Source organism: Molothrus ater, chromosome 3 (genome assembly GCF_012460135.2).
Source record: "Molothrus ater isolate BHLD 08-10-18 breed brown headed cowbird chromosome 3, BPBGC_Mater_1.1, whole genome shotgun sequence".
Lineage (NCBI taxonomy): Eukaryota > Metazoa > Chordata > Aves > Passeriformes > Icteridae > Molothrus > Molothrus ater.
Window position 1 is genome coordinate 27052171 of NC_050480.2, and position 24021 is coordinate 27076191.

Sequence of the window (24021 nt, forward strand, 5' to 3'; positions counted from 1 at the left end):
CTTCAAAATTATATTTACAGAGGTTAGACAACTAAATATTTTTCTTTGTGGCTGCAGTGGTGTCATGAGAGACCCTCTCTTATACAACCTGTTTTTACTGTATAAATTGTGACCTGACTTTGGCCTTGTTTCCCAAAGTTTCATAATTAAATGAGGAGGGACTGGATCTTGTTTTGCCCAAGTTGGTTGTAATGTGAAAATTGTGGCCTCTAGATTTAGAACAGAGCTCAAACATTTATGGTTGAAGTTATATTTTTCCAGCAGCAATTGGAAATGCTCACAAATATTGCTACATAGTTTTTCTTCTGTTTTGTTTTGTTTTGCTTCTACTCTTTTATTTTCTTGGTATAATTAGAAACTGAGATTTGTTCCCAGTCTAGCGTCTCTATGGGCACAGAGCAGGCTCATTTTTCTTTAGAGAGCAAAACGTGTTTCTGAAAGTACCATTAGTTTATGTATTATACCTGACTCTCCTGTAGCCAGTGCCTGCCCCAGGAGAACGTGGGGCATTTTTTGTTGTATCTTCCCAGATACTTGTAAGAAGGGACTTTTTTTTTCCACATGGATGTAGCATGACTCTTAGGTGGCAAGAAGAAAAGTATTAACTTAGTGTCACCCTATGAATTTTCTTTAGATTCAAACTTAGATGGGTTGGTGTTTGCTTCAGCAATACCCTTGAAGCAATTATTGAAGTTGGATCCTGCCATTATGTACTGAAATGTGTGTAGGTCTCCTCCAGCACACGCCTCCTGTAACAGAGACCATGTTACAGAACATTCACCTTGGGCAAAATAATTGTGAAAGAAATTTGCTGAGGGCTGATCATGGATCTTGAGAAGATACTGTAAGAATCTGAGCCCCTTGCCCTGTTAGCACAGCCCCTGGTGAGCACCTGTCTGATCCCACATATGTGCCCAGCTTTGTGTGTTTGGCAGCACAAGGGCTTTGCTCATGTGTTGTGAGCTCCCTCCTGCTTTAAATGACGATGTTGAGTGTCCAGCCTCCTTGAGTCCCAGCAAACACCTTATTGTGACTTTACTCTTGGCATTTAATGCACGTCCTGGCTGGTTTTCCTTCTTACTAATTTATGAAGCTTCCTGTGGTTTCAGTGCTAGAAGCTTTTGGAGACTTTCTAGGTCTTCAAGAAGCAGTAATCTTCTTTAGAATACTCTGCTATGGATTAATACTCCTTTCCTATTTTAGGCAGTTTAGCATGAGACCAATCATGATTGAAACAGTTTCTAGAATTAAGTACTGAGATTAATACTTGTTTTCCTCATAATCTTCATGTAACAGAATATATTTATTTGAACTCCTGGTTTTGATAGGGTGGGGTTTTTTTGGTTGTCTATTTTTAGTTTACAGGTTCATTATTTTATATTGATGTTGGAAAAAACAAGTTATAAGCTGCTTTGTTTTTGGGAGCCTCGCTAGTGGAGAGAGGTGCTGCTGGTGATTCTAGAAATGAATGTGCAGCCAAAACAGCAAAAAGCAGTGGAACTGTTCTGCTTATCACCCTGTTCTGTGCTCAGTCAAGTGGCACTGGTGAAGTGTTGCAAGAGTCAGCTTGAAAAGAAATGTATTTTGTGTTGGTATGACTGTGATCCTCAACTGCAAAAACCTCAAGTCATGTAGGAACCTGTAGTATCAGCAGAGCTACGTGGGGTTGAAATAGCTCATGGTTTTAAATGGATTCAGATGCTTCATGTTCTGAAATTTAATGAAATTGTACTTCATTAAAGAACCTTAGAGTCATTAGAGCTCGCTCTTAAAATGCCCTAACACAGAACCATTATAAATTTATTCCTTGTGCTTCTCACATGTTCAATTTAGCGTTATGTCCCTTAGTGGCTTAAATTTGCATACTTGCTTCATAAAATGTCTTCCCCTTTATTTCCTGCCCCTATTTTTTACATGGAGCTCTAATGGTTATGTTATTTTACTCAAGTAGGAATCTATTTTCATAGACACTGGAGAAATGGTAATTTCATTAGAACAGCTTCTCCAAAGGACGGCTATCTTGCAAGCAACCGTATTTTCCATTTTGTGCCCTTCATGGTCCAAGAAAGATGGCTTTCTGGACAAGTTTTGGATTAAGAGTTGAGACAATTCTATAGACTAACACAATTTGATACTCTACTACTACTTTTATTTTAATGTGGAGTGCAGCTATTGAAAAATTCCACAACGTTGTTGTATCTATGTCACAGCTATATTCACTGTAATTATTCTAGCTTTAAAAATGGATTGCCACCCTGTCCCAAAGTAAGTAAATTTATATTGAACAAACAAAAAAATTATTTTTAATGTTTCCTGAATGCAAAAGTAATACTTTACTATTTCATTTTGAATCTCTTGCCTAAGGCAGATCTCAATTCTGTTGTACTGTGTGGGGATTCAGGGCATTCAAAGGCTGACTCATGTACAGTCTGAGGCCTTTCCAGCTGTGGCAGTCCTCTCCTAATTCCCATTCAAAAGGGCACAAATAGGTATTAAATCTTGGCCAGTTGATTTCAAACACTTGACAGAATGGATTCATTGCTGAGAAGATATACTCTTGTAAATGCCTCACAAGTTGTGAATTGCATTTCAATAAATGCTCTTCCCTTTCTCTTCTTTCCCTATCAGGAGCAGTTCCGAACGGAGGAAGGAGAAATCAAGAGATGCAGCAAGATGCAGAAGAAGCAAAGAGACCGAGGTTTTCTACGAGCTGGCACATGAGCTGCCCCTGCCCCACAACATCAGTTCCCACCTGGACAAGGCATCCATAATGCGCCTGGCAATCAGTTTCCTACGGACTCATAAGCTTTTGTCTTCAGGTAAGATCTGGCTAAAAGAACTTAGGTGTCCAGGCTGCGTAATCTTGGTAAGATTGTGCATGCTCTTCTCTGACTACAGGGTTACCAAAATTACAGTTAGTGCAGGTTTTTTGCCTCTCTAAATAAAACCCCTGAGAACTCTTGAATGTGGTTTCTTAATCTCAGTTATGAGATTTTGAGCTTTTAAGAGTTTAATCAGAATTCAAACATATGCCTTAAGCTTCCCTGCTGAAACAAATAATTTTCAGTTTGGCATGACAAGCATGTTTGTGCCTGCACATTCAAACAGCAGCTGGGACGCTCTGAAGGTCCAATACTGTGTTTGAAAGGAGTAATTGTGCTATCCACTGGCAAAGAGTAGTAGGTAGGTTGCTTAAAACAAGCTATACTAAGATAGCTAAAACAACTGCTAAATACTTGATGTGAGTGGATTCTGCGCAATCAGTTTTGCTCATGTTGGACTAGTAGGAAATGTGAACAAGCATAATTCTTATACCCTGTGAAAACAGATAAAATTAGGAACATTCTTATTTGCCCCCTATACTTGAATAAACACTTTGATAGAAATATGTGGCTTGAGTAGCCTGTAAGATCAATGAAAACAACTGATGTTTCCAGAACTTTTACACGGTGACCTATGAGTTTCAGAATACGTTAAGAAAACAATGCCTGCATTGTTTGTGAATGGTAACCCCAGAATTTTGTCTTTTCCTTCATTAATGGCAAGACTCCCAATAAGGTCACAATTGCACTTCCTCTACTCAGAAAAGTTGAGTCATACAACAGCAATTACTTTAATAAATGTTATTAGGAAGCATCCCACTTTGTGGTCGAATTTGCTGTTGGTTAGCCTGAAAGATATGGCAAATTCCATTCTGCTACTTTGGGCTCTGTAATTTCTTTAGCACTTTTGGCTTTTGCTGAATCCTACTGTATAAAATGTAGCTATTTTTATCTTAGCTTATAGAATGTGGTTTCATCATGTACTCCTGTGAAAAGTTTATGTGCTGAACAGTGTTTGGAAATCATCTCTGATTTTGTCATGTAACTAATACTTGAAGAAGTTGCGTAAATAGGTAAATGTTCTTAAACAAAGCCAATTTGTTAGTAACTTTCTCATAAAAACACAGCCTCAGCTTTTCAAATATTTATATGGCAGGAACTGAAGAGTGACACACCATAGGAAAAGTAAACTTCTGAGAGGGTGTAACCAATAATATTAAGTAATATGCATTCCTGTAAAAATTGACATGAAATAGTCGGATGCAGTCATCATTGGAAGAATACATTTGCTAAACTGCTAAGATTAAAGTGAACTTTTCAAATGAATTTACATTTCTCAGTAAGAAAAAGAAAATCTACTCATGAATACATTTATTTTGATGATTCTATAGCATTAAGACTTAGACTCATTATTTGATAGTGATCACAATTCAGTATATGTGTATAATATTCATACATACACACAAAGATATTATATTTCTGAGACATATTTCTGTGACAATGTTTGAAAAATAATGTGATTCATGTAGAAAATTTACATTTTCTTGAAGTTCCACCAGTACCCAGCAGCAGAAAAGAATCTGAAAATAAAATGTTACAGTAGTCACAGGCTGTGCTTTAATATGTCATACTTTCTCTATATTTGTTTATTTCGCTATTTGCTTAGCTTTAAATCTGATGGAGTTCCTCAGTCCAAATATTAACTTGGAGTAAATCCTCTCATTAAAATTTGTGTTGTTAGTCAAATGCAGATTTGTCCATGGCTGCATCTTTAGGCACCAGAGGTGTAGATAAGGGTTTCAAAATCTTAGATGCTTCTATTCTGAGGAGTTGAACTTAAGGGACTTTAAAAGGATGGATTTTCTGGAAATTTTGGGTATTCTTTTCTAATAATGAAAATACATTATAATTAAAGAACTCAAGTCAGAAAACCTTGTCTGCTGCTTATCTCCTATTCTGAGTATAGCTAACATATAAATTAAATTCCCTATCTTTGTAGACCTCTGAATAATGTCAGAAGGCCATCCAGTTTAATTCAGAGTGGTAGGTTTTTGATCTGGAGGCTCACAGATCAAGAGGTTTGCTGCCTATCCTGTTTTGATGAGTGTGAAGCAAGATGGAAAATGGGCTTGGGTGATGTTTGTGCTCATTCTGTTCTTGCTTCTGCTTTGGACCCTTTCTGAGCCCCAAGCAAAGCTGCAGCAAAAGTTTCAGGTGCATGTTTAACAGCCTGGAATTTGACCATAAACATACTGTTGCATTTGAGAAGTCTGATTTGACTGACAGGGAGCGTGAGGAACACTGTGTCATCTCTTGATGGATGAACTGGGAAATGGGGAGGTGGAAGTGCATGGAAGCAAATGTCCACCCCAGCCTGCAAGCCCCTCTTTGCTTTGTGTTGTCTTTATTGAAATGGTTTGGATTATTTCGGCTGGATACCTACTGTAAACTAGAGTTAAGTGAGTGTATTTGTTCTGTCAGTCATTTGGACATTGAAACAACATTTGCTGCAGCTTGAAAAAAATCTTCAAAATGGGATAGAGATAAAACTACTGCTTGATTACCGTTTTTCTTGTTTCTAATTTAGTCCATCAAAACCTACTAGCACTATTTCATTTTGTGTTACTGTTTGTGGGCACGATTCTCAAACACATCTCTCTGTTTTAAGGCAATTTTGCCTGAAGCAGAGAGAACAAGGCCTTTCCCAGGATTGTACCCTCATCCTTCTGCAAGCTGATGCTCCAGGTGGGATTTTGGAGATGGCCATAGGCAACTTGCCAGTCTCACTCTGCTGGCATTGAGTGTCTCATACCCTTTCCTATTATTCCCTGAGTCGGAATAGGGCTTTTCACTTGTGTAACTCAGGCTGGTTTATTAGCTGTGTCTGCATAATGATCATTTATCTGTTGGGAAGCCAAGACCTAGGGAAATCTATGCCCACATTCTTTCAGCAGGTGAATGGCAGAGTCCCTGAATCTGAGCCCTCATTGAGAGCTCTCCCGCTACGTGCTTCGAAAAATCCCGACTCCTGGATTGCAGAGTGCACGTCTCCTGCAGGCCTTGTAGGGCCCTTGTATCCTATCATAATAGGAAATAGCTGGTTGTATATCTCAGAGTTCAAAAGGGTAAAAATACCAGGTTTGGCTTTATAAAAGTTGCTGCTTTACTTAGTAACACATTTCCCTTTGATTTTCACAGTAGGCAATTCTGTGTGGGAATGTTGGAGAGGAAGCCTTTAACATTTAGAAATGCAGGCTGTTCGTCTGACGGCCTGATTGAGATTAGTATCACAGGAAGCAAACTGAAACAATGGCTTTATAATACTGTTTCCATGTTGTGCACAGAACAGTACATGGTATAATTGGAATGCTTAGTAGAAATATTTAATTATTATCATCTTAAATATTTTTCAAGATGTCTCCTAATTCTGCTGGCATAATACATTTTTACCATCAGCACATTCAAATGTTTGGGATAAATTTACAACTGATCTTTGTTCATTTCAAGTAAAGGTTTTGATCCCATAAAGTTGCTGCTGAAAATAGGCATTCTGATGCTTATCAGTGGTGGAGCTTTTGGATTTGGGATCTTACGTCCTTCAGTGTGGTCAGAAAAACTGTTAGCAGTACTTTTCCCATATTATTTTCTAGTATAGCTAGAAAAGTAGGCTAATGCTTTTTGGGCAGCTAACAGATGGCAAAAGAGAAAAAATGGCTTTTGCTAAAGAATGGCTGCCTTAGTTAACAGCTAACATTGTGATAGTTGCTAAGGCTGCCTCAGATATTCTCTTTTTGTCTGAATATGAGGAGGAGAGTCCATTTTAGGAAGACTGTATGCACACTGCCAATAATTTTAAGTGTTTACTTGAACCATGCCGATGCTGAAGGTGTTACAGGAACCAAAACTCTTTAGTACAGTGAGTTTCTCTGTGCCAGGATGACAGACTTTTTAATCAGGCTAATCAGGCAAACACAATTTTATTGGCTTGCCTTCATCCCATCCCAATTGTGTGGTCACCCGGGTGTCTTTTCTGTGCAGAAATCCAGCAAAGGAAACTGGCTGGGAGTTGTTCTTCTCCAGGCAGACAGCAGCAGAAATGGGGAGGGAACAGGGATACAGACAGGAAGTTGTTTGGGAGAAGGGAGGCCACAAGGAAGCCAGTGTGAAGGTTTCAAGGGAGGGAGACAACAGAGCCGGAAAGCCAGCAGGGAGCAGAAGGGGAAAAAATAGCTTTTCTCTAGGCTTTTAAGAGAGAGGACAGACTGCAGGGAGAACTGATGTGGGCATTGTTTTTGAATGTCTGGACAAGCTGCATCTAATGTCAGACCATTGTGGCATAAAACAGTGCTTTAAAAATAGCATGTCTACTCGATGGCTTTTATTACATTGGGAAAATAGTTTTATGCCAACCATGCTGCTAGGGATGAGAGTGAGTTGGGTGCTGAGTGCTTCAGCTGCTTGAAGTGATGTCCCTTTTCAGGGAAGGTGCACCCAAAGGTCCCATGGGACTCAAAGCCTGGTCTGATGGGGTGCTGAATTCCCAACATTCAACACTGATGGCTGCAGGACTCCAAGCAAGTTCCTGGGAGCAGCATCTGAATGATCTGGCTAGATACAAACTCTGCAATCAAAACAACACTAACATAAGTGTTTTCTTTATCCAAGATTGCTTGTGCACTTGGAGATAAGAGCCCTTCAGGAAGCTTCAAGTTTAAGAGTAGCTTTTTCTTGATGTATCTAAATTGAAAGCTTTTATTGAACACATTGAAAATATCCCCTTGAACAGGATGTACTGCCCTGTCAAGACAGAAAAAAAAAGGGGGGGAAATCTCTTTCTTTGATGGAAAACAAGAAACCAGGAAGAGACAAGTCAGTCTCAAAGCTGCTCTCTCTGATGCAGGATGAAGCTGCTGTTAGATCTTCCCTAATTTTTGCCTGCTGGAGTCAGGCAGGTTTTGCAACCCTCCTGTGGAGTGGGAGCTGCAGCCTGGTATCAGTTATGCACCATGTGTGAGCCACTTACTGGTACTTATAGGAACCAGGATGAGACAAAGCCAGGAAAATTCTGTGCAGGTGATGATGTGACCTCCAGTAGAAACACATTTTATCATTGTCTACCTCTGAACTGACCAGAAAGACCCCTTTGAGTCAGATCAAAGGTGTTGAGAGGAATTATAGGCTGTTTGCTAGGAGGTTGTTTATACCTGCACAGTTATTTTTTTTTAAGGAGAAGCCTGATTTTTGAGCCTTCAGGCCTGTTCCAAGAGGTTGGACTGAAGGAAATGAGCAAGCATCTACGGAAAAAGTGTTCTTAAACTTGGGAACAGTGCACATCCTGACAGTGAGAATTAATCAAAGCTTGTTTACAAAAGTTATTTTTAGCATAAAAGGTTATCATAAACACTGCAATAAGCATTTGCCATTACAGTTCAAAGTTTCTTGTCAATGAATAAATTCTATTTGGCAGTTAGAAAATTTGTCAAAATAAATACTTACCAAAAATTTAATATAGACTGAGGCATGGACTGAAAAATACTGTATCAAAATTCAAGAAGTACTGCCTTGGGGCAAAGTGAGCAGTGGATGACCCATCAAATGTTGGGACATGGGACACCATTGCTCTGTTCCTGGTTCCCCTGTAGCTCTGACAGTCATCCCAGGAAGGCCACAGCAGCAGTTTTACGAGGCTTTTTGACATGTTTCAACATCTCCCAGTCTCCCCTAGACAGGGATTCTCCTCCTGTATAGGCTTTCCAGAGTTACATGAACACAACCTTGGCTGGGCTCCATCAAGTAGCTATAATATGAACAGCACTATTACAGCACTTCTGCTGAATGTGCTGTTAATTTAAACTGGAATATTTGCAGCCCAGTCTCCCTGCTATGTCATGGTGTCTGAACTGAGGTACTCCCCATAGTTGAGGGGAGGTAGAAAATGTTGTAGGGAAAAAAACAAACACATCCTTATTTCAAAATTTAGCTTGCAGCTATTTTGAAATGCAATGCTAACAAAAAAAAAAAAAAACACAATCAAACAAAAAAAAAACCCACCCCCTAAAAATCATTATAAACTGAGTCTCACTGTTACCCTTCCCAAAGACCTGCAAAAACCTGGCAAGTCTACATGAGGTGCTGCTCTCTGGATAAAGTGACCTCAGACCTACTGGAAACCCAAGGCTGAAGTTCTGCTCTCATTTTCTGCTCTCACCTCCTCATGCTAACTTCCCACTTCCCTTTGGTCCCAGCTTTCTCAAATATTTTCCATCTGAAGCTGAATTTTCTTACACTAATGCTCCAGTTCAGCACCAAGGTAAATTAATGAAGACAATTTAAAGCAAAGTGAAAAACAGTAGGGATTTCAGGGAGGAGCTTGCAGTAGCCATGCCATTATTTGTTTTGCATCTGCAAAACAGATTCTTTCTGAAGCAAACCAGATTTTTGCTAGTGGCAATGACAACTGCTTCTGATGTATCACTCTCCTAAAGTGTGTGTATCCTCTGTGTATTAGTAGTTAGTGTTTTCCACAGCAAAAGGGAACATGCTCTAATGCTAACGCTGCAGCCATAGGAGGGACTCCTATTTTTTATTTATATTACTATAATTATACCAAGTTAGCTGATACAGGGCATACCAGGGGACCACAGTGCAGCCCAGCATATTTCTTTGCTGCAGACCTGGGATCCTCAGGTAGCTGATCTGCTTCAGCAGGTGAGAACAGATGACACCTTCTGGGGCAGTGTTTGCAAAGGACCTGGAAACAGTTGGAGACATGAGCACCTTTGGGGTGTTCCCCAGTGCTGGAGCTGCACTGGGTAGCCTGCTGTGAGGACAGGCAGGGATAGGTGGCCAACAGCAGCAGAGTGGCTCTGGAGGTACTTGGTCCCCACCTTTCTGTGCCTGATAGCACTTGCAGGTTCCTCACCTTTGAAACGTGAGCACACCCTATTAAGTACTACAAGAAACACATATCTGCCAGCTCCCCTTTCCTGCTGCAACCAGACTGCTGAGGAGAACGGAGAGGGTGCAGTGGGATTTATTGAGTTACCAGGGAGGCTGGAGCGTGTCTGCAAAACACCTTGGCCGTGCTTTTAGGTTAGGTTAGATGGGGTGCACAGCAGCACAAACAATCTTCTCTCCCTCCTCTCTGTCCACATCACAGATGCCTCCAGCTGGACAAAGATAATTTTAATAAAAACAGTGTACTCTGATCCCACAAACCCCTGTGACTACATGCTTTAAAGCTGACTATATCTTTAAGTGCTGTGCTCAGCTTGGACCTTAAGGGTTTGAACCTGCAGCCCTGATGTGAGTGATCCATGTCCTCTGTGTGTGTTTGTATAAGTAATATAATTTATATACAGGGAAAAGCAAACTTAATCATCTGATAATACAAGTAAAGTGTTTGTCTTTCACTGTTGGAGGCATTTAAGAATACAAATGCTTTGAATAGCCTTCCTGCCTTTGAATGGTCATGTTTTGTTAATGCAAACTTAATGAGCTGGGAAAAAAAAAATGGAAAGGAGGGTCTGGGGTTAGAGCTGAAAAGTCATTTTTTCTCTGAACCCACACTTGGCTGATTGTCTTGGGCTATAGCCATGATCCCTGCTGAATAAACCATTTGTTTGCTTCCGGAAAAGTAAAAAAAGACCCTTGACATTCTTTACACAGCAGAAACAAGCTTGGGAGCAGATGGTCACTTACCTCTTTTTTTTTTTTTTCTTTTTCCTTTCCTAAATGTCATTTTGGTCAAAGTGCGTACTATTCAAATATATTATTGTATATTTTCTGTATTTTAAATGCTAGTCCTGATGCAATTTCCTGAAGTCATTTGCTTTGTACTGAGGAGGAACTGGCCCCTGCATGTGTAGCCTGAATTGCAGTGCAAGGACGTGAAATGAAAATCCCCAGCCTGTGCTGGCCATCCCCAGAGAGCCTCCTCTCTTCCCTGCTGCCAGTCTTGTTGAGAGGCAAAGGGTGATAAACCAAGTGCTCTCCATAGCTCTGGGGCTGAGTCCCTTTCTTCCCTTGTGGGCACATTGTGTGATGGGCTGCTGCCAGGTGTGGAAACCCAGGGCACCAGGAGTATTTCTCTGTCTGCTCTGGGGTGCCCTGACCCCCAGGGGAGCACTGACTTTGATCCTCATTCATGGAGAAAGTTTCCTAAACTCCAGAATAGACTGGAATCCACAGAAATGTGAAATAGATTATAGAGAATAGTGTAGATATATCAATTAGGTGGGAAATTTAGGTTTTGGGATTTTTAGTGTGTTTACTTTGGATGGAAGGAAGATGGAGGGCACAGGGTGTCTATCCTGGGTTTCTTCCTCGTGCTTCTTCTTCCTTCGTGGGTTTGGGTGTAATTTTGTAATTGGGTGGAAAAGTCCACATTGCAGGCTCTTTGGGATCAATTATTGGGTTAAAAGGGAAATAATCTAGATGTCAGTTCTTAATTGGATAGTTTAGTCTTAAAAGACCTTGTAACAAGAGGTTGTTAGCCATTTTGTGCCTTCTAATCAAAAGCTGCCGAACTCACAATAGTGAGACTGTTTCACTGATAAGAAATAATTAACACTTGAGTCCAAACATGAGCTACTGTCTCAAGTGCATTCAGACCCAGAGAAACTGACAACTGGTACTGCCGCAGCCAGGGAGGGATATTGAGGAACAGGAGGATGCAGCAGCAGCAGCAGCAGCCAGCATTGTTTTTGTCACCACTTACCTGTTCCAAACAGTGTTTGCTGGGCTCTGCATTGCAACTGCTCATCCCTCTTGGTTCGCTTGCAGTCCATCCTCAGGCACTACCAGCTGCAGTTCCAGGAGCTGTACAGATCAAACTTATCCTTTAATCATCACTCATTAGTGCTTCAAAGTAAAAACTGCATTAGTTTGGCTCAGCCTCTTCCCTATTCAAAAAAGCAACAAACCCAAACCATGTAATGTTTTACAAAGCAATGCCCTAGTCCTGCTTCTAGACTTCTTGCAAAATGAGTATTTCAACAAGAAACATGAAGGAATATGATCAATGTGCTGTTTCATGGAGGAAAAGAACAAAAATTAATGACTTTTCTCAAGTGCTCATTATAGTATATGTAGTATATGTACTACAGAAACTGTAAGCTGAAGCTGCAACATTAAATCATCAAAGGAGAGCAACTACTCCAAGGAATTTGTGTCCCACTGTTCTTGCAAGTAAGGCTGATGCAATTATGGTTGGAGCCTCTGGATGGCAAAATTGGTGGTGGGCCCAGCCTGGAGCACTCTTGTGCCACGAAGAAGGAGCACAGAGAGCAGAATCGCTTCAGCTCTTCTCTCATCATCCTCACTGCCATGGACTCTAGGGCACCTTTGATCTAGAGGGAACTTATCCATGGCCCTATATCTTGGAGTTGCTTATTCTGCTTATTCCTTATTCTAAGACAATAAGGTGGGGTTTTTTTCTTCTTTTCCTTGCTTTTTCCCTTCAAAATCAGAGCCTTACCATGACATTTGCAATGACTGATCACAAATGTGCAGGCTAACTGACAAAACTGTAAAGATAAGTTTACCACAGCATGTCTGAGGTACACAGACCAGATACAATATCTGTAAGTGGCTTTGTAAAGCATAATTCCAGAAGTTTCACATGAAACATATCAGGAAATTAATGGGCCAGTTCCTACACAGAAATTTTTCAATACTAGCTGTCTGCATGTCATTCCCTGACAGCTTCTTATTCATGGAGCTCAGACGTGCTTAAAAGAATAGAAGGGAAAATGGCATTTGTGATTGGCATCAGGGGGAGCAGTTTTGCCATGTGCTGCCTCCCACAGCACTGGATGGGCCATGTGGAGCACACACGTCAAGGGCATCACGGTGCCATCGATTGTCACTACACTGCAGCCAGAAGGTACCAGGAACGCGAATAACCAAAAGAAAATAGCTGTAATCAATATTCTAGCACAGCTTCAGATTTCAGCTGAGCCGTGGCTTGTCTTTCCCAGAATTTAGTAAGGTGCGCTGGGTTCATGAATCTGCACAGGCAAGCATCTAGGACGCAGGCAGAGTCTGAGGCTCTCCGTGCAGGACAGGGGAAGTGTGGGTGGGTGATGAAACTTGTCAGAGTTTGGTGGACTAAGGCATAGGAAGTCCTGAGGTCTGCAGATGAAAAAGCAGGTATCAGTGAGATGGATCTGTGGTTTTCCAAGGAATACTGAGATTTATGGGATGACAGAGAGATTCACCCAGAATGACTTCAAGGGAGCAGTTTTCTACATTTTCTATCCAAAGCAGTGTTAACAGATGTATCTGTACTGAGTGAAGAGATCTATTTAGGCATTTTTTGTAGGAGCTGTATTTCAACATTTTAGAAAGCCTAACATAATGGAAGAGTCCTGTTGGTGTTTGTTAGGGATGCGCAGATTTATGTACCTTCTGTAAAGCTTGCCCTCTACTTTGTGCCTGTTAGGAGGTACAAATGTTGCAAGTGGCCAAGAGAACATACACAAAGAAGATGCACTTCAGTCGTCTGCATCTGCAGGTGTTAGTGACTGAAAACGTCTTGCAGAAACATGCTAAAGGTGAAGAGAGGGTCTTGCATTTGCCAAAATATTTTAAAAAGTATCTCCTGCCTTTCTAGTGATAAGGGCATCCTTTTAATATGCTGTTCTGAAAGCCCCACCAGAAGAGATTTGTTGAAAGGAAATTTTAACAGCAGAAAAATATTTTGTTGCCTTTTAACCTGATGTGCTTGCATTGAAAAAGGCTGGCTGGGGTGCTGAAATCTTTTAATGCTTTTTTTTCTTTTTTTTTTTTTCTCAGTATGTGCTGACAATGAGAATGAACTAGAAGCAGACCAGCAGATGGACAACTTGTACCTGAAAGCTTTGGAGGGATTTATTGCCGTGGTGACACAGGATGGAGATATGATCTTTTTGTCTGAGAATGTCAACAAATATATGGGTCTTACCCAGGTAACTTGTTCCCTTATGTTTTCCTCTCTTTGTAATACAGTTCATAGAAAGAACTCTTATGTCTGAATGCAGAAAACTCAGCTGTGTGTCACTGCAAGAAAGACTGGAAATGAAATGTCTTATTTCTCAGGCAGGTACCCTGCACAGCAGACTACATGGGTCACAGGTTCCCTCTCCCTTCCTTTCTAGTTGTAGTGTCTTTGGTGACTGCAGAGTTGCCTTCCTACATCTTACTAGGGAGATGAGAAGGCATTTATTCTACTTGTGCTTAGACTATGGGACAAAGGGGATAGAGCTGCTCTTTTGGGTCCCCCCTTTTCTGCTTTGTGGATTGGGAGTTTTGTCCTGTGCTGAAAATAATAAGAATTATTTTATAAGAATTATTAATACGAATTATAAATAATTAACTGCACTGTGCAAATTCATAGATAAGAGAATCATTCTGGGGAGAAAATGAGGAGTTATGCAGAGGATAAACAAAGGGAAGGTCATGGGATTTGTGTTGGTGAGCATCCTGTCAATGCACTTAGTTCTAGTGACCAGTTTCATTTCAATTGTATTTAAAAACAGAAAAATACTTTCAGTTGCTTTGATTTGCTATTTAGCTCTTACTTTCACACAGGTGGAACTCACTGGACACAGCATTTTTGACTTCACTCATCCATGTGACCATGAGGAAATTCGAGAGAATCTGAGTCTGAAAAATGGTAATAATGAAAATACAAAAATCTGTGTTTGTTATTGAAATAACCAAATGAAGTAAATGGCTAGCAAAAGAGATCTGTTCATTATGGTAACAGGAATTTTCATTCCTACGGTAATCATTAATTGCTATTCAGTGCTTTACAGATTCATTTTGTTTTGCCAAATACTGCTTAAATATGATAGTACCAAGAAACTGTTTGTTTAGTACTTTCCTTTCATCAAGTTTAGACAGGTATCATGTTTTCAGTTGTAACACTGTGGAAAGATTCATGTGCAGCAAGCTAAAACATAGGTTTAAAATGCACAAAGTCCTATTTAAGTTCCACTTAAAGTTTTAGGTCTGAGCTCTACAAACTGCTCTGCAATGGTCCAAGCATCTTTGATGGTCTCTGCAGGTAAATGATCTGAGAATTGGGCTATTGTTTCTGTTGAATCCTTCATGGGTTATAAGTAGAAGAAATCCAGAAGGAAAATGAGAAAATTAATTTGCCTTTTCCTTATACAGGTCCAGGCTTTGGAAAGAAAACCAAAGAGATGTCAACTGAGCGTGACTTCTTCATGAGGATGAAATGCACTGTTACCAACAGAGGCAGAACTGTTAACCTCAAGTCTGCCACATGGAAGGTACAATATTTGAGCCAAATTAAGTGGGTTTGGTTTTATTAGACATTTTGATGTGGAGAGAAAGTACATCCTAAGTTTGTTTCTTGTTATTTCAGGTTTTGCACTGCACTGGACAAGTTAAAGTGTATAACACTTGCCCTCCTCACACTCTGTGTGGGTATAAGGAGCCTCTTCTCACCTGCCTTATAATAATGTGTGAGCCTATTCAGCACCCTTCAAACATCGATATCCCCCTGGACAGCAAGACCTTCCTGAGTCGCCACAGCATGGACATGAAATTCACCTACTGTGATGACAGGTATGCTCCACTGGCTTTTCCATTCCAGAGGTGTTTTTATCTTCTTGAACAAAACAAGCAGTTCTTCCAAATGTCTTGTGTGGACCTGGTAAGCAAGAACCAGAAGAAAATTCAGCCTGTTACCAAAATGGCTATTTAGCGGCTCACTTAATCCACCTCAAAAATTTCAGTTTGGATGAAACTGTATTCCTGCTGTATTTCCTCATCCTGCCAAGTGAGGAATTCAGTTTTACTGGCAGAAGATGAGGCAACTTAGAGCCACAAATGTCGGTTTCTTGGGGTTTAACAAACCGAAGGGTATGCAGGATTCCTGTTCCGGTGTTTTAGAGCGCATGTCCCAGGGCACACCGTACGGACCTTAGTCAAGGACTGTTTTACGGTTGTTTTGGCCCAGGATGCTGTTCTCAGTTAGCTGGCAAGTGCTTTATGCTCTACATTAACCAAGAATTGCTAAGGCATCCAGAGTACCTGCTGCCCTGAAATGGAGTTGCAGCCTCTTGCTCAATGAAAAGCAAACAGCCTTTATTGGTTATCTCCCTGCGCCTTTTAGTGACGAAATGAAGGGGAGGGGAGGACCTTGGATCAGGCAAGGGGTTTGTCCTCTGCTCCCCACACTTCACTCTTAAGGGGAAAAAAATGGAGATCCTTCTAGTTTCCACCTGCCTGACTTGTCCTGAGAACTCCATGGCATTTCATGCCATCTCCTTGTCTGTGTACTGTGATAACCACCTTCCATGTATGCAAGAGAGCCAGAGATCCCTTCCCATGAAGTGTCTTCCTGTCCCCCATTTGCCCAGAAGGTCCTGTCTTTACTGCTGTGGATTTGGATTTTGTATGGGTTTTTTTTAAGTTTAGGAGGTAATCTCTGAATTTAGGATAAACTTTTCTGCCTAATGAAATTGCTTTTCTGAAATTCAAAGATGCTAGGAACCTCTGAGGCCTGGACAGTTATCAGTGAGATTATAAACATGCTTGCAACTCACACAGAAACTCACAGGACCAACATCTTTGTTGATTTCTTCAAACTTCGAAGGTTTTTTTAAACTTTGCTAAGTAAGATTATTTTTTTAAACAATGTGATGAAGTAGCCACATAAACTTGCAGTGTTAGCAGCTGGGGATGAAAGCAAGATTACAAGAGTGAAACTTGTGACTGACCTTCTGAACTCTCAGAGAACTGTGCAGAAGTAACTAGAAACGGTCTCTGATGTAATCACAATGAGACTTTTTCCTTTGTTAATATTTTCAGCATCAAAACATTGAGATATCAATAGGATTTTGCTGCTGGAGGGAGTGACTCAATATGATAGTGACTCATTAAATGCAATATGCTCAGAATTACTGGCCATTCAGTGGCAGGCTGCAGGAGCGTAGAAGAGGATTTTACTTTATTGCAGCATTCACATGTCTCTGCAAGACTTAATGCATAAGCCATTATAAATGAGAATTAGAGGGACTGATGCTATCCCATTAAAGATACACATGCTTATTTTAAAAATAATGATATATTAAGCCTTGTCTTAAATAGTGTGCATTTCATTTACAGGGAAGATGCTTCACATGGCAGTGAAATACAACAGCTTCCTCTGGAGGATTGAACTTGTAGGGATTATAAAGATTTTTTTCTCCAAAACCAGACTATAAAGTAGCACATCTTTTACTATGTAGTTTTGGTTGGATGTTTCTGCAAAAAGATAGCCAGGGCAGAGAAGGAGACTTCCCAAACCTTTCAGGTTCTTTGCAGCAGATCCCCCTGGCCCCTGCTTCCCTCCCAGAGGGATGCTGATTTCTTTCCAGCAGGCGACACATCTCTAGACACATAAAAATGCAAAACACTCAGCTGTTCTTATCAAATTCAGTGCTGCTACACAGATTGCATTGAAGGAGCAGCTTATGCCAAGAATGTAAATCCAGGCTGGGGAGTGGAGGAGGGAAGGCAGCATGTGCCAGTCAGGTGCCTGAACTCTTTTCTATGTACTCTGTCCTTTCTGCAGTGATGCAGCAGGGCTGACACAGCTCATTGCTCCATAAGGGACAGTGTGCTTCCAGTTTAGGGCTGCTATCATGGAGGGCAGTGTGCCTCCTCTACCAGGCTTCTGCAGTGCTCCTGGTATCCTCCTTGCAGTTCATCTGGTGTGGACAGGTCTGCTTCCAGAGAGCATTAAGGTTGTTTTTTTTCAAAGCACTCAGTCAAAGAAACTCTCAGATTTCTGAGTATAATCTCCTTAGGAAAGCTCATTGTCTGTCACAAAGCAACATACAAAATATAGGCTGGCTACCTTACAGCATTTTTGTGACAAAAACTAGTTGGCTTTTCCTTAGGAGGGTATAGGTTAGATGTGATATGAAGCAGGCAAGACTGGCCATCATTTAAAACATGTGAGACAGTAGCCCATATAATTTGCCTTCCAAAAAAAAATTATGTATGTGGGCCTATGACTTGCCAGTGGTTAGGTGGGATATGTTCATATTCTTAAAACAGTTTTTGCAAGGTGATGAGCCTGTAGAGAAAGGTTCATGGATATGAATAATAAATAATGGTTGTTCCCTTAAATGCTTGCTTCAGCCATTCCTGGAGAGTGATTTGAAACTGTTCCCTTGCTCCACTTATCTTGGCTAAGTGGTTTACAGAAAGGATTATTTTAGCTGTAATACAGAAATGCTGATCAGTGGTACAATTTCATAATCCAAGTGAGGGTTTAGTTCAGCTGCACAATGCTTTTGTGTCAGGAAGGATTGCCAGTGAGGGTGTTTTAGTCAGAAGAAAAGGCATGCCTTTGTACAAAGCCAATTTTGTTACCTTGGTGGCATTGGCACTTACTTTGAAGGCATGGCTTGCTGTGGGGCATCGTATGTCCCTGATTACTAGAAACCAAGTTATTATATAACCTTTTCTTCTTTTTCTTGACTGGGACATTTTAATGGTAGAGTTGAAGAAGAGAAAAGGAGCAGTGGAGGATATGTGGTGATTCGGAGTAGGATGGTGCAGGAAGATGCAATGCCATAGCATTGCCATCCCATATCAGTATTCATGTGGGATCTAGGCTGTGCCCACCTGAGAGGAAACTGAGATTTATTATGTTTCCAGTTATGTCCCAGTAAATAAGGAATACACAGGCACAGGACTTGGATGAGGATTTAAGTTAATTTGCCATTTGACTTATACTAGGGGAATATTTTTAAGTTAAATGGGAATGCAGGGAAGCATTTGAATGGACTTCCTGTTCTTTCATTCCTGCTTAGGGGAAAATGCAGTATGGAGATGACTGAAGTGGTGATAAGTGAACCCAAAGATCCACATTTGACAAAACTGACTTCTGGTATATGTCATATTTAAGTGTAAAATGTGACCTACTTCTTTTGTTAATAACAAAACCTTGATTCAGGTAGACAAAATGAGTGGGTGTGACAGTCCTGGTGAAGATTTTCACGTACACATGTAGGTTTTTTAGCCTCACAGGGCAGATACACCTGACCAGGCCATCCATCCTGCTCAGTACTGGCCAGGGGTCCCAGGATTTTGCATTTTGGATTTTTTTTCTTTCCATTGGCTATGGTTAGAATAGAAGCAGCCATGAATATTTTTGAGAGGAAGTGTGGTTAGTTGGCAAGACTGCCCCACTGCCTGCTCTAGCACGCTGACAGAGTGCTTTACCCCAGGCACAGTGTCTGTGTTGGGCTTTATTATTTTTTCCTCTCTTTTTTTAAAACTCATTCTCCTTTAAGTATAACTTTGTTTTGTTTGTTCCTCTCAAGACCAATTTAACTTCAATAACTTGGTAACAGTTTGAATACAGAAAGACTTTGTTAAGAGATCCACACCCTCACACACACAGTCTGCACAGGGCCCAATGAATATACACCCAGCTATTTTTTATAAGCAGTAAACATTAGAACAGTCTTTCACAGAGCTTGGCTTCTCAGGCCTGATGGTTCTTACCATACTATTTTAACTCAAGAAATGGTATACAATAAAAAGCTCTGTGCTCCTATAAAGGGACAGAAAAGCACAATTTTAGGAAAAACAAAAATACTTGAACTAGCTCATCTTGTAGGAAATGCAGCCTCGAAGCAGTGGGTTTTGATTGCTTTGCCATGTTTCAAAGAGATAAAATTGGGCAAAATTGTACAAACCTAGAAATAGGAGTCAGATCACTTGTTTCTTAATTGTGTACCCTAACCACAAAATTTGCCTTTATTCCATGTCCCAAAAATTCAATATTAAGATACTTATATATATTGTATATTTAAGGGAAACTGAAATAGTGCTCAAAACACACTTGAGTAGTGGCAGCTGGGACAGATCTCCTACTGCAGATGGCTATTGCCCACCTCTTCACTGTGTTTTCAGAGATTTTGACTTCTGTACGTCATGATGACAAGTTTAGCTCAGAAAACTGAAGTGCCAGTCCGGCTAAAATTAAGATTCCCCCAAAGGTATTTGTGTTCTCAGAAACAAGTTGGTAACAGGAAAATAAACAGCCTCACAGCCCACCTGTCATCCTCTGTAAGAAATTATTATTATCTTACTAATGAGCATTCTACAGATGCAATGGAAACACAAAGCCTACCATGACAGGAATGCCATCCAAAACCACCATACAGTTTGTTTTCTAATTTTGTCATTCCACAGCTTGCACAAAAACTAATTTTCTGTCCGGTCTCTAAACAAAAGTAGAAGTCTTGTGCCTGAACTCAGTTGTGTAAATGATCCTTTGGTATTATGGGACATAGACATATTCCTGATTTTCTTAGCTGTGTACTCCTCCTTCCCATAGCTCCATGGGATGCCTTTTCCTTTGCATTTAGTCCTCTGTGTGTTCACCTGGCATATTGTGTTGCTAAGAGTCTCCTGTGGAGAGTACACAAAGTTTAGAGGGTGCACCTCCCTGGCAAACCTCAAAGTAATGCTCAGGTGAGGTTTACAAGGATCTGTGCCAAAGCACTCGCTGCCTCCTGGCCCAGGGGCTGCTCAGGCTCTTGGCTTTGCCCAGTCTTCTTCCACACACATCTTGGGAGAGCCACAGGATGGGTGTGATGGATAAAGGGATAGCTGCCCACTCCCACCCTGGAGCATAATGTGGCATGAAATACACTAACCTGATTTTCAGCCCTGCACAGCCTGCAGCCTACAAGATTTTTTTTAAGGTTTTCAGGGTCAGCAGCACTGTGGGAGCAATAAAGGAGGGTGTGAACTGCCAATTTATGCACCCAAAACTAATAGAGATAACTACTGGAGAGAGAGTGTTTTTTATAAAATAGTGGTACTTAAAAATGTATTTAGGAAACACTGCCAGCCAGTTTAGGGGGGTTTTGTGAGTGGGAAAATGGAACATTATACAATTTTTTTTTTAAATCATGTCAATTGGAGGAATCTTCAGAGAGAAGTAGAATGAACCTGGATAGTGTTAACAGATGAACAGAACAGTCAATGAGAGTATAGGGGCTGTTTAGCCACTTATTATTATTTTTTAAAGTAACTATTTTAAAAGAATTACTCTTCATTAGTATTTCACTGTTACCAGGCGTGGGTTTAGAACTTACGTGGGGTTGCGGGTAATTTTTTTTGATATCTTATTTTTATCTTTTCATGTAATATGAAGTTGCTTGTAGTAAAAAGATACTACCACCACTTGCTAACTTCCATCCAAGATTACATTAGATCTAATTAGATTTGACATTGTCACAGCAGGATGGCACCATAAGTCATTCTGTGCCATGGAATGACAAGAGTAGTTTTATAGTGAGGGTGCTCATTATGGACAGCAAGGAGCAGTTTGAGAAGGGGAATTACAGGACTGGGATACATGAATTTTGCATAGAGTTTACCATTCCCATATGAGAAGAGTCCTTCAGCCTGCTGTAATGTGTATTTTTTGTTTGCTATCTCAGTTTCACTGCTGACTTCCATGAAGGCTGTAATGTGGGTTTGGATTTGCACTGGTTCTGCTGGGTACATGGTGCTTCTGTTTTTTTCCCATTATCTTCATTTTGTTTTCCTTCTCCCTGCTCAACCCCCACTTGGCTCTCAGTTCCCAGTGACTGATTAAGAGTAAATACTCAACTTCTTGAATTTTAAAATCCTTCCCCTTGCAGTGAGCTCCAAACTAACTGCAATGGCTTTATGGTATTGAGCCATTATATAGCCAAAGGCCAGAGTTTCTGATATTAAAGACCATGTGTTTATACTGGTCCTGGCAAAAGCCTCTGGTCACTTACACCAGTGTGTCCCAGCTGGTTGTGTAAAGGCAAGCAGCAACTGTATTTTGTGAGCCTTAATTTTATTACGGCTCTTTCAGTATTTGCTGTTTTCTCATGATGATTCAGCTTTGATGACCAATTCCCTGTGAGAAGTACTTTTCAGTAAGAAAGAAAAAACAATTGTGGTTTCAGAAAAAAGGTTAGATTTGAGTGGGATGCAATTTAAAAGCTCAGAAGCTTGTCAGTGAAGAGAGTAAAGAAAAGTCTTTGAAACTAGATTCAAACCATTCCCCTTTGTTGGTCTAATTTTAAATGTAAATAAAACTGGAAACACAAACAGAAGAGTAAGTTTTTGAGGGGAACCTAATACAAGCTACAGCTTTTGTTCATCTGAAGTATTATAAACCCAGGTTCATTCCATGGAAATCAGAATAATTTTCAGAGTGACAAAACCAAGGTGTCCTGGGGCTATGAGCTGTAGAGTTCTGTGGAGGTGGAGGCAGGGAGAAGCTGACTCAATACCTTGGCGTTCAAGCCATACACAAAATAGTCCCATTTTATGTGCCTTCCTTGCTGGAGGGGGATCCAGGAGATGAATGCCATGCTCTTGCTCTGTTTGTTTTACAGTATTTACATGTCTGTCTTGTAAAGACATGCTTGTGTCTAGAGGACTGGGCCAAAGCTGTCCTTCCAGGGAGTACACAGACCTGAGGATGTCTCTTAAAAGTAGCAACAGCACAAATCAAATGTGGTGGCACATAAAGCCATTCTGAGAGAGTGGCATAAAACCTGGGCTCTGCCACTGACAGCTGTGAGGTGCTCCAAGATGTGACCATTCCTTGCAAACCTCCCAGATTTTAAAGATTTATGAAAGTGTCACAATTAGTTTGTGTCCTGTTGTTCTCTGTATTACAGATTATTATAAGAATTTCAGAGGTAGGAGGATGCAGCCAAGACTGTCACTGTCTTGTAAACCAGAAGATAATCTTTGCTTTTGAATTAACTTTTATGTACTTTATTTTTAACTTACCATGTTTTCTGTAAAGCTGTGTGTGATGGTATTTCCAGTTGAAATAAAGCATTTTTCTTCCACCCCCTCATTAGAGAAAATTATTTGCACAATTTGATGACCTATTTTCATTGATTCAGGAACTTGTGAAAAATCCAGCCTTGCCTCAAAAAGACTCTAAAAAAAAGGTCCAGTTTTTGAGATCATAGCTTTCTTTGTGTAAAATCCTACTTAGTTTGTGGTTACTTAGTCACCCAAGTAACCTAATCCATATGCCAGAGTTTTCAAATGATTGAGAAAAGACTAAGTAGATGAACTTTTTTTTTTCCTTTTAACTGCCTGTAATTCTCACCTGGCATTTTTATTTATTAAAAGCAGTGCCCAAACCTTTTTGTGTATTTTTTTTAAATGTACACATACTTTTAAACCTGGTGGCACCAACCACTACCCCCCTCACATGTATTTGATTTTCAGTGGTGGTTGTTGGGAGTTTCTGCATGTAGTGGGCAGCTTGAAAACTTTGTCAGAAACAAAAGTTGATACCTTCTATTAAAGATAGCATGCAATAGGCATAGGAGAATTTGCAGTGCACACACTGACATCCTTAGGAATTTTTATTCCAGTAGTAGGACAAGGCAGTTTATTTTGAACATGGAGATATATCAGAATGTGATCAGAAGTCCTCTATACTCCTCATGTGTTTGGAAGCTTAGAATTTCTCGTTTTGCTTTTTTAATTCTGGTAGTTTGAAGACTTGAGCTGATACTGCCCTGCACATGTGAGCATAAGACTACAGTGACCTCAATTTTAAATACTTGCTTTTTTTTCTTGAACAAGAATAACAGAGTTGATTGGATATCATCCAGAGGAGCTGCTGGGTCGTTCAGCATATGAGTTCTACCATGCCTTGGACTCGGAGAGTATGACCAAGAGTCATCAGAACTGTGAGTCACTTTCTTATTTTTCTTTGTTGTCTGCATGTCAAGCATAAATTGTGGGTACCTCAATACATAGTTGAAAATACAAGTGCATCTTGTGTGCAGATACTCTCCAAGAGCAGTATTTACACCAGGTAACTGTGCTTGTCTAGCTGAAATCTGCTGCTGGTCCTTCCAGAGGGTCTGGGTTCTGCCATAATTAAAACTAAACTTGGATGTTAGAGGGAAGAATCACTGTCTCTCTAAGGTACAGTGCAAGGTTCAGCTGAAAATTTGAAAAGTTGAGTTAGGCAATTCTAGCCTGGTGAGAGGAACATTTCCTGGTGGCCAAGAAAATTGGGATTGTTCAAAAAGAAAAGAGAAGGTATTGGTTGGGGTGACATAAATGTGACCTTCCAGTACCTGAAAGGAGCCTACAGGAAGAATGGAGAGGGACTGTTTACAAGAGCATGTAGTGACAGGACAAGGTGGAATGG

General features: G+C 40.4%; 1 protein-coding gene across 1 annotated transcript in view; it reads left to right on the top strand.

Annotated features, from left to right (window-relative positions):
• EPAS1 (endothelial PAS domain protein 1) overlaps positions 1–24021 on the top strand; it is a 77195-nt gene that overhangs the window by 38966 nt on the left and 14208 nt on the right. The window contains exons 2-7 of the mRNA XM_036380009.1: positions 2629–2819; positions 13620–13771; positions 14394–14478; positions 14982–15100; positions 15196–15398; positions 23445–23551. Coding sequence (XP_036235902.1) covers positions 2629–2819; positions 13620–13771; positions 14394–14478; positions 14982–15100; positions 15196–15398; positions 23445–23551 — 857 coding nt within the window. The remainder of the gene's footprint in view (positions 1–2628; positions 2820–13619; positions 13772–14393; positions 14479–14981; positions 15101–15195; positions 15399–23444; positions 23552–24021) is intronic.